Source organism: Centruroides sculpturatus, unplaced genomic scaffold (genome assembly GCF_000671375.1).
Source record: "Centruroides sculpturatus isolate CEXI.00-Female unplaced genomic scaffold, Cexi_2.0 scaffold523, whole genome shotgun sequence".
NCBI lineage: Eukaryota > Metazoa > Arthropoda > Arachnida > Scorpiones > Buthidae > Centruroides > Centruroides sculpturatus.
In genome coordinates this window covers 115,720-127,602 of record NW_019384774.1, presented here as the reverse complement: position 1 = coordinate 127,602, position 11,883 = coordinate 115,720, and the positions used below count along the sequence as shown (strand labels likewise).

The 11,883-nt window shown below is 25.8% G+C and overlaps 1 protein-coding gene across 1 annotated transcript in view; it reads left to right on the top strand.

The window, feature by feature from the left end:
• The window catches only part of LOC111629043 (uncharacterized protein CG43867-like), a 50,441-nt gene that overhangs the window by 9,244 nt on the left and 29,314 nt on the right, over positions 1-11,883 (top strand). Inside the window, exons 5-13 of the mRNA XM_023372909.1 lie at positions 558-724; positions 795-867; positions 965-1,056; positions 2,814-3,042; positions 3,146-3,279; positions 3,514-3,624; positions 7,682-7,768; positions 7,983-8,052; positions 11,339-11,427. Of these exons, the coding sequence (XP_023228677.1) occupies positions 558-724; positions 795-867; positions 965-1,056; positions 2,814-3,042; positions 3,146-3,279; positions 3,514-3,624; positions 7,682-7,768; positions 7,983-8,052; positions 11,339-11,427 (1,052 nt within the window). The remainder of the gene's footprint in view (positions 1-557; positions 725-794; positions 868-964; positions 1,057-2,813; positions 3,043-3,145; positions 3,280-3,513; positions 3,625-7,681; positions 7,769-7,982; positions 8,053-11,338; positions 11,428-11,883) is intronic.

Sequence of the window (11,883 nt, the reverse complement as noted above, 5' to 3'; positions counted from 1 at the left end):
TCAAACAAATATTTAATCATAGGCTCTATTAATGGAACAAAAATTACCTCAACCTGGTTGGAAAAGTGAACAACAAAGTGAAAGTGGTGTTCCTACAAATCAAGATATTAATAAATTAGAAAAATCATGTAGAGAAAAAGATAAAATAATTTCTACTCTTGAGCAGCAAGTAACTGAACAGGTACAGTACATTTTAACTCTCTTGTTATTGAATTTCTATTAAGACATTTAAAATGATTTTTCTAAATATATTTTTAATATTTAAAAAGCAAAAAGGATCAACTTAATAAATAAATAATTTAATCAATTTAATTAGAAAAAACTTCGAATGCAAGAGGCAAAACAAGTAGAAGCAAAAGCAGCAAAAATAAAAGAATGGGTTACACACAAATTGAAAGAGGTATTTAATTTTTTAAACATTATATTTGTTAATATTAACAGTCATGTTCAAAAACAATGTCAAATATAAATATCANAGGGTCTTTCTCGAATTGGGGGGAGTCTTGATAGAAAATTAACGGGTCAAAGAAAAATGAATTTGGATGATCTACGAGCTGGTTTTGAACGGAGATGGACAGTAAAAGCAGATAATGAAATCCATGATTATGCAGAAATTTACACACCAAGCAATGAGCTTCCTATTATTCTTGGATTAGATGGTAAAAGAAATAAAGATCAAGACGGAAAGCCACCTACACCTCCTCTTCATAGATTTCCTTCATGGGTGAGTAAAAAAGTAATAAATTAGAATATTTAAACAAATTTTTTAAACTTCTATTTGATATAATTTGTAGGAATCAAGAATATATGATATTGCTGTAAGTGGCATCAGTTTATCTTGTGATTCTCTACAAGCCACAAATACAGGTATTTAAATTATTTTTATGTCACCATCATTGAAATTAAGCAATAAATTACATCAGTGAAGTTCATATAAAATAATAAATTAAAATATTTATAAAAGGTTCACCAAAAAATACTGGAAAAACATCTGAATCAAATATAAATGGAGCTTTTACTGATCTGAATATTCCAGTATATGCCACTGTCAAAGGAGTATGTATTGTTATTAATTGTTTATTCCAGTGTTTTTCAAAATTTGAATAACATAAGGATCCCTTTTGAAAGGGAATCTTAAATTATTCAAGTTTTTGAAAATTTTTTCTTTTTGAAAGAAAAATTATTTTTATACTCCCTATCTTTTACTATTTTCTATAAATAACACATAGCCATATATGTAAGATTTTTGAATATATTAATAATGATAAAACATTATTTGAATTTTACTTTTTAAGGATATTTATATTTCTTTAAATACAAACATTAATACACATTATTAAATGAAAACAATAAAGTTAATTAAAGTAAGAATATTAAATATGATAGTTTTAATTATTTATAAAAATTAAATAATAAATTATTTTAATGGATTTAAGAAAGTATTTAGAACTTGTTGATTCTCTCAGAACAGTTGTAGATCATGGAAATCTGCAGAAAGCAATCTAATAAAGCTGGTCTGTTTGTTGTTCTTTAAATTCTACAATGAAAATTCCATAAAAATTTATCTAAGATTTTTTTTATATGTAAAATCATAATACATTTATTAAAATATTGTTTTAAGTAATTTTTAACTACTGGATAGTGTTTTTGTTTAATTCAAACATTTAAAATTAATTTTGTCATTGTTGTTCAGTGGCTGTTTTTAATAATTGATTAATATAGAAGTTTTATTTTATAATTTAGAAATTAGTGAAAGATCAGAGTCTGTAAATTTCTTTGTTTCATATAAATTGTAAATTGTAATAAATTGAGCAAGTCTAATATGTTCAAAACCACTTTCAAAAAGTTTTTGATGTAACTTTAATTATTTAGAATATTATAAGAAATTAAGTATTGAAAAGATAATTGTTATTGATTATTTTTACAGGTTAGATTATTGAAAATAAGTCATTTCTTTAATTTGCCAAGACAAAATAAAGTACTTCTAATCAAAATTTTCATATATTTAAAAATTTTTTATAATTTTAAATGTGAATTCAGCATATACCTTTTTTTATGGAGAAAGCAATGCTAATTTTTTAAATTATAAAATATATTTCCTTTATTAAACTTTAACATTATACACAAAAAAAATTCATACATTTATTCTTTAACAATAAACAGGATATTAAGATAAATATATATCCATTTATTTATAAATGCTAAAAAATAATGTTTCATGTTTAAAAATATAATTTGTGTCCCCATTTTATCTAACAGAAAGCTTGTTTATTAATTATCTAAAGCAAATTTAAACTAAACTTATATGAAGCATTCTATCCATATTAATAAGATTTAAGATTTCTGCTAACTCATCTGATTATAATAAGAAAGTTTAATAAGTAACAAAAACATTTTAATAAAATAAGTATCAAAAGCTGTAAATTTTAACAAATCATTAATATTTTAAAATACTAAAATCTTTTGAAGTTTTATTAATAGAATTTTTGTATTATATTGTAATGCCATTAAATTTGATTACTTTAAATTCTTGATTAAATTTTTTAAATTAAAGAATGATAAATTCAAAAACAAAATATTAAAGTTCTTGATTAAATCTGTTTAACTTTTGATTTTGATTTTATTGAATAACCTTTTTAAAAATAGAAAATAATGAGTTTAAAGTTTTTAAATTGTCAATTTGATTATTGTATTTACACATAATTAAGCAATCACATGTTTGAATTTAACAAAAACACAAATATGAAGATATGTTTATAATTTCATCATTAAACTAAAACTAATTTTATATATTTTAATAATCTAATGAATAGCGTGCATCTCAAATTCGATGTGTTCCCTTTACTGGAGAATCAACTGATTCATCTGATAATGAGGATACTCGGATAACTATTGCTACAACATCATCTCATACAACTAGCGGTGAGACTGAATCAAGTGCCTCAACAGGTAGTCCTAGTAGAGGTGGAAAAACAGGAGATAGTTTATCTGATTCTCCTGCAAAGAAGAGTTGTCCTTCTCCAACCAAATCAGTAAAACGAGGTGAAATAATTATTGTAGTAACTCTACTAGCTTTTAGTGATTTATTATTATTATTATAATATAATTATTTCAAATTAAAAGAACTATTCAATATTTTTAACAGATACTTCCACTGAATCAGTTCTTTCCGATGATTATGCTATACCACCTGATGCTCTTTCTGCTGATACACTCAGTGTAGATTCTATGGATCATCCATCTTTACGGATACCTCCAACACGAATTTCTTCAAAAAGAGTATTTATATGTTTTTAATGAATAATTTGAAATGTTAATGAAATCTTTAAAGATTGTTATTCTCAGTAGATACAATTCTTATAGAATATAAAAATAAAATTAAAACAGATAATGCTTTCTATTATATCATTTAAAACTTTGTTTGCTCTTAGAATGATCATTTGATAAATATTATTATTATTGCAGAAATTAAGCTAATTAATGCGCTCATTTTATAATTCATTATTCTTAAAGGAATCCTTGGAGAAAAGTGGTTATTTAACAAAATTAGGAGGAAAATTAAAAACTTGGAGGAGAAGATGGTTTGTCTTAAAAAATGGAATATTAAGTTATTATAAAACACAGGTATTACATTTTTTATTTAAACAAATTACAATTTCTAATAAATAATTTAATACACACTGTATGTGAATATTTCAAATGAATTATAAATGAAATTTTATTGTGTGAATAATTCAAAAGTTATACAATATTTACAATAATGAATGACTACTTTTTAAGTTTGTATACATCTATTAATGCCAAAATTATTATAGTAAAAAGTTTGTTACACAAATGCAGTGGTGGACTGGCCAGGATATCAATTTGCCTGATATCAAGTGGGTCCCCTTAAACATTAGACAATATGTTTAAAATGTTAAGGACTTAAATGACTTAAAAATATAATAGAAGTTCCAATATTATTACTATGTACAACTAAAATTTACTCTGTATTACTATTTTAAAAAAATTAATTTTTCAGGCTATTTCATATTTAAGGATATAATAAATAACTCTGAAAAAATAATTCAGATTGGGATTGTGTTAAGCCAAAGTATATGTTATGTAGACTCTGATTTTTAGTATGTGCAACTTAGTGGGAATGCCAGCCTAGGATTGTGATGTGCAGCTGGAGTCAATTTTGTATCGCGCTATTGTAAACATTGCAAAGACAGCAAATATTTTTAATTGTGCCGGCCTCAGTTTGAGTGTGCTTTGTTAGCTCTTCACCTTGTTCTAGTTATGTTTTGTGTTTTTTTTTTAATTATTGATTTTTATATACTGTTGCCATATGTCCTTTACTTTTAATATAAAGGATTATAGATGATGTAAAGATGTTAGGGAAACAAGTGCTTCCTTTTTGTGGTTACAGAAATAAATAGTCATTATTCAGGCCTATACTCTGAATAATGAGATTCTGAATCATGGCAATTTTTTTAGCTATAGTGTAGTTGATGACAAAATATGACCCTATTATGGCAGCTCACATTTGTGCAGTACAAAACAAGTCTACACAAAGAATAAAATGATTAGAACAAGAAAAAGCTCAAAGTAAAGGCTGTTGTGGATTTATTACATACCTGACAATTCTTAACATTTTAATCCAAATTATGAAGAATATGATACAAGAAAGAATTAGTCATGAAGTTTCTTATGCAAACATTATTCTATTCAAGTTAATTCATTTATCAATCACAGTTTTTTCATTATTGGTATGTGCTTAAAAGTGGTATCTGAGAAACTACTTGTGCTAAATAATGATGATACAGGACCTGTACTTTTCAATCTGATGACAAAAATTACAGTATTTTAAAATTGATTTCAGTAAAGTTTATTTGATAGTACAGATGGAGCTGTAAGCTACCATGGTCAGTATAATCGTTTACAAAATAAAATTACCGATGTGGCTTATCAAAATGTTCATATATGATTCTACATCCATGTCTTGAATTTGGTGATAACTGAAACTGAAACTGAAACAATAGAACTTTCTGTACCTGCAATTTGTTCTAGAATTTAGGAACATTTGTAAAAACATCATACAAGGGAATGGTTGTTTGGATAGAAGTTGTTGAAAACATCTAGGATAAGAAAAAATGAAAAAATTAAAGTTAATTGGTGAAACAAGATGGTCCGGAAAATCCAAGTGTAAAATTTATAGCACTTGTCCATCAAGTGTACTAAAAATTCTGGCATCCAACAGACTTAAAGAAAAGGCTTATGATAACCTTTATGAACTTTGTGAAGTCATTTGCACACTATCTGTTGCTCAAGTCCAATGCAAGAGGACATTTTCAAAGCTAAAGATCATAAAGACAAGGCCAAAGAAATTCGCTGAGGAGAACTTGGTATCATATATGTTGCTATCTATTGAAAATGAATTGTTAGATGAATTGGATGCAGAAGCAGTTATTGACAGATTCATGCAATCATCTAGTGAATTCAGGCGATTGTTTAATAGTGGACTGCATGAAATATGTTTTTGAATTACTTGTTAACATGTAAAATGTTCAGTACCAGCAAACTATTTAAAAACATCTACCATTTATTTAATATTTAAACAAATTTGTATTTACATTTAGTATCTACTATATATTACCATTAATATGTACTGTACAGTATATGTACACTGTAATTACTGAAAAGTATATGTTTATTTAGCAAAAAGTATAATTGCACTTTTCTTTTACTTATGTATTATTTGAAAATTTTATTTATTTCTTATAAACAAATTAAATAATAGCCTTATAGTTGGGATGAACGCCTTTTGTTTCCTGGCAACTAATATTTTTAGACCCAGTCCACCACTGCACAAATGTAAATTAATATATCAAATTAATGTTTAATATTTATAATAATCACTTAACTTATCATTAAATGCATCAATAGTGATATTATGAATAAGAATGCAATGCAAGATTTGCAACCATCCAAGCAATTTCATTTCATATGTAAAAATATTGATGAAAGACTTGATGCTTCATAAAAGAGTATATTTATATTAAAAAAGTTTTTTTTTAGAAACTTCTTCCATTTCAGTTTTTGTTAAATTTATTCAACAAAATTGTATTTTAAAAAGAAGGCTTAAATTTTCTTCACACGCATTTAATTCATTCTCATTTTTACATAGTTCACTCTTAATAATGTTAATGCAATAGTCTTTATAAATATAATGATCATTTATTTTATTGCATATTACTTAAGCAAATTTATTTTTCATCTACACGTATGCAGGGATTACTTTAAAAAATTTAAAAAAATCACCAACTATTTTACCTTTAAATGATTGACAATTTTCTATAAATTTTAGATTTTAGTTTACAGTTTTACTTACTAATCAATGTAGGTGCTGGTAGCCTTATCAGTTTGGAGTCTGGAAAGCAAAAGTAAACCTGTTAAGCTGCCACTTAGAAATAGGAATCATTTTTGAATAATTTTTTAATAAATAATTCCAAATAACACAGTTGAACATGATGCTTAAACAGTATTTCACATCTTGCTGTTGGCTTCTTTGTAAAAGTATTTCACATCTTCTGTTGTCAAAAGTCCTTTAGTCTACTGAAAAAAGATCACCTTAAAAAATTCCCCAAATTTTCTGTTGGCTGATAAATTATTCCCAATCTAGAAATTTTGGGCAGCATTGTGTGAAAACTGCCTTCAGTTCTCAACTTTTTTTTCATTTTCCTGTTTGAACTTATCACACGATGACATCTCTAGGTGTGTGGTGCATGAGACTCCCATCGTACAGGAGCTTGACATTCTGCTGCTTCTCCTGAAGCATGCTACTTGATTCAATTTCATGCTGAATGTTGAAATAAGTGAACTAGGGTTTTTATTGCCACTTTAATAAAATATTGTTAAGTGATGATTTTGGTGCTATGCAGCTCAACCCAAGTATGACTTTTGCACTTCTTTAGTTCTAATAACCTTTCTTTCAGTTTTTCTATTATAAGGTTTAAAAAATAATTCCAATTCTGTTGATAGAGATGGTATTACAGTACAATTTGATAACTTAAAATTTTAGATTGGAATTTTTTCTCACCCATAAATTTTGATCTAAATTCAGGTATATATACAAGATAAATCTTGATAGATGATATATTTTTCTTCTTCTTCTTCTTATTATTATTATTTTAAATTCTGTGTAATTAATGATCTAGAATATAAATTTAATAATAAAAAATAAGTCAACTAGAAATATGATGATGTATAATTGAAAGTAAAAACATAACTTACATGAACCACAAGTACTATACAGTGATAACAGATATGTTGCTGTAAATAATTGGATGATACTATTGTAGAATAATGTTTTAATCATCTAAAAAATAGAACCTACAGTATAACACTATATTTCAAAAATATAAATTGGAAATAACACTGGTAAACAATCATAAACATTGTTGCTTGTAATTCTTTGTCAGCAGGAATAAATTAATAACTTGCTTTTGCTGAAGAGTTAATTAAAATAAATTATTTTATAATGAATTCAAATAAAGGAAAAAAAATGTAACATTATTTAAAAATTAAGTTTAACATAAAAGTAGAAGAGAAACGATTTAAAATAAAATTTAGTTATTAGCAATTAGTTTTAAATTTATTAAAATAATAAAAAAATTAATTTCTAAAATGTTAAATCTAGAATGACATCAATCGTAAACCTCAAGGTCAGATAGTTTTGGATGAAGTTTGTAGAGTGAATCGTGCAGAAGGTGCTGCAACATTTGAAGTAAGCATCATAGATTTATTACTTTTTATTTTGATTAAATTTTTACAATAAAATAATTCTATAAGCAATTTAAGTAGAATAGCTACTGTCCTTTTTGTGCTCTCTGAGTGGTAAAGGGCCTAAAACCACAAATAAAAAAAAAGTAGAATATCTAAAACTTATTTAAATTAAACAGTTCATAAATTAATTATTTTGAATTTAATGTTTTTTATAGATATCTACTAGCAAAAGAAATTATTATTTAACAGCAGATTCAATAAGTACAATGGAAGAATGGATTCGTGGTAAGCATTATTTACATATGTAACTGTAATGAAATTCCTAGCACTTTACGGACATAATGTTTGATTTAGTAGTAAAGATGCACTTATTATAGATACTGTACATTGTGACATCATTTATATTAATTTGGTTTATTGTATACAAATATTAACATAAGTGTAATTTGAATGGTGATTAGATTTTTGAAATTATATATACATATAAACTCAGTAAAAACTATTACAAATCTATGTCTGACAATTAAAAGAATTTAATGGATTGTGCTGATGCTGAATTAGGACTATTATACATTGACCGTGTTTGTAGAAAAATGTTTGATGTACGAAAAAGAAAAATCTACATCTTAGTTTATGTAATAGCAAAATATTTTTTAGATAGAATAAATATACATTTTTTTATAATAATTCTAATAACACTAATTAATATAATAATACAATATTTTAATCAACATGTGTTATAAATTTCTTCTAATAAACTTTTATGGGTCATTGGTAATTATTATAATCTGAAGTTATATGAAATTGACAGATGAATACCTAACTGTTGGAAAATAAGAGATGAAATTATTTTTTGTATGCCACAGGAGATTGATTAAAATGTATTTAAAAATAGATATATAATTTTAAAACTTTAAAACAAAAAAAATTTTTATAAATAATAAAATGTACTTATACCAGATGCATTTTGAACTATATTATCTAACAGTTACTCTTCAGTGGTAGAAACACAAAGTAAATAACATAATAATGTGAACACTATGACTTATAAGAGTACCGAGATACTTTTGTTGAGATTGTTGAAATTTTTTCAACAAATTTTTTATTAATTTTACATCTGTTGAATTATCTTATGTTTTGCAATGCTCACAAAATGAAATACCAATTCACTATTATATATTTCACTCTGCGAGCGTGGTAAAATAAAATTCATGACATGAATGTTAAAAATATGTTCTGTTTTGTTTTTTTTTGAAAATACTGTTTAAATACCAATATTTAAAATTTTTTTGCTTTAGTTTTTTTTCTATTTTTGAAAATTTTCTATTAACATACTACTCGATTTCTTATATTCTCATTAATATAGTTTTGACACTAGACTTTGTTACGTTAGTTTAAAGAATGATTAGGTGAATAATGACAAAATTCATTCTCAACATCTGGATTAAAAGAAAAGAGATAAGTAAGCATTATGATGTTTAGAAAACTTTTGCCAATTTATATTCATGTTAAATTTAAAGGTTTATATATATATTGGTATTTCTTGTATCATTTTTTGGAAGTAAAAAATTATGGTAAAAATGAAATTGATACGAAACATATAATTAACAAGATAGAAAATTATGCCAGATTCTTATGCTTGTAGAAAAATTTAATGAAATATAATAAAAAGTAAAATAATAAATATGTAAAAAAAAGCAAAAGATAGAGAAGATGCTTGGAACACAGTTGAAATATACAAAAAAATTGAAAAAAAAATTATAAGAGTTAAAAGAATGGAAAGATTTAAAGTATCTAGAAATGAATAAATGAGTATAAAAACTACTCATAAAATATATTAAAAAAGAACAATCAAGTTTTTGACAAAATTATATTTAAAAAAGCTAATGTAACAACAGATCAAACAGCAGGAATTTTATGTATTGAATTTAGAGTCAAATAAGATGATAAATTAACATACTTATAAAAAAAAAGTTAAATGAACCCAAGTTTTCAAAGTTTGGAAAAAATAAATACGGTATTAATTGTATTGTCAGGATCAGAACAGCCAATTCACATACATTATACAGTACATGGAAACCCGCACCTGTAACCAAAGGAACTGACTATTAACACACCTTTGATTTTCCACCTAATTTAGTGATAAAAGTAAATCATATAAGGTCAGAGGACACGCTTTCTTTTCTGAGAAGAAGATATCTTAGTTGAATAAAATAAATAGAGGAGTCTGTGCTGTGTTTCCACAGAGAATGAACATTCGAATACCTACTCATTAGAGACTGAATCTCTGGATATGCTAGACAAGAGAAGAGAAGCTACTAGAATAAAAAAACCTATTTTGTAATTTCCCATGTGGTAGACATATCCTTCCCAAATGTGGTCTGAGAAGATAACCTTTACTAGTATACTCTAAGATGACTAGACATTCTGTTTTGAATGGAACAGTTGCGTGTTAAGGTTTTGTCCCAGTGTCTCAATAATGTTTGTCTCGTTTTGAAAGAAATTGCTGGGATTGTCCTTTTCTCCAGGCACAAAGATTCATGTATATGTTACAAGCACAATAAACTGTTATATCAATGTAAATCAAAGTTGTCACCAAGCCGATTAATGTCAAATTAAATTTGCCTTCAGTCTATTACAGTGAAGCTGGTGTTATCTCAGTGGTCACAGATTACCCACACACAGACGCATCACTTCCTACATATGCAATGGAAAAATTACAGAGATGGAGTAATTATAGATCACAAGATATGACTGGCTATCAGAAGTACACATTATTATTTTGAAATATTTTTTATAATCTGAAGAAGTTCAGGAAGAAGTAAGGCAATACTTTAAAATTTTTGAATACTTTGTTTTTTAAAGAGGATATACAAAAGCTTGTTTATTGCTGAAATAGGTGCCTAAATGTTGGTGCTGATTATGTTGAAAAGTAGCATGCTTTTACTTATTATGTGTCATTTCTGTAAATAAAACAGTTTGTCTATAATTCACAAGTGTACCTTAGTAACTGAACATCCTTTGTCAATATATTTCCTAATGAACACCATTTCCTAAAATGAGCACCATTTGGATACCAGAAGAAAACACAAATGATGGTGGACACATTAAAAAGTCAATCTGAAATGTAGTTTGTAATTCCTGGAATTTTTAAAAGGAAACAAAATAGATATTAGAAAAATATGTATAGTAAGCAGTTGCAGAAAATTATTCAATCATTTTGATAGGGTTGATTTTTGCAAGTTATTTTACTAAAATTATTTTACCAATTACTGAAGGAATGTATTGATTATTTCATTGCATAGCATCTTTGAAAGCTGATCAATGTATTTAAACCTTCAATAAAATAACTAGTTTACCATTGCATGATTACCATTAATAAATTTAATCAACAGAATTTGTAATAATTACAGAATTAAATCAAAATTTGTAATAAATTTTCAATAAATTAATTAAAATATAAAACTGAAAAATAGCAAAAATTGTTTAATATTTTGTGTTTATAAATACAAAAACATTTTATTGTTGAAAGGAAATAAAAATTGTAAAATAAATTATTTATTATTTTTAGTTTTACAGAATGTTTTGAGGAGAAAAGCAACCAGATTATTATTAAGCAGGGCAGAAAATAAACCAACAACTGAAGGATGGTTAACTAAGGTTTGTAAATTAATACTTTTAATTATTCTTAAGGAAATAAGAATATTTACATTAATAAAATGATCGTTATCTCAAGGCATTAAATTAAAACAAAGGCAAAAAATAAAACTGAAGAAACCCTAATAGGGTTTCTTCAGTTTTATTTAATACAGTAGAACCTCGAAAACTCTGCCTAATGTGGACCGAAGGGTGGCCGAGTTTGTGAAAATGCCGGGTTATCGAGAATGGGGTTTAAAAAAATAAGTACGAGTGTTTCCTCAGAAAATACTGTACTGTACTTGTATGTATTGTTTACTTGAGAATATAACAGAGAATAAACTGCCCAAATACCCTTAAACAAAGGAAAAGTACGTCCTTTATGAAGGCATAGAGCCTTTACTACATGAAAATGAAAATTAATGAATACACTGTGTACAGTAATTTACCTGATAAGACAGACCTCAGAAAAATACTTTA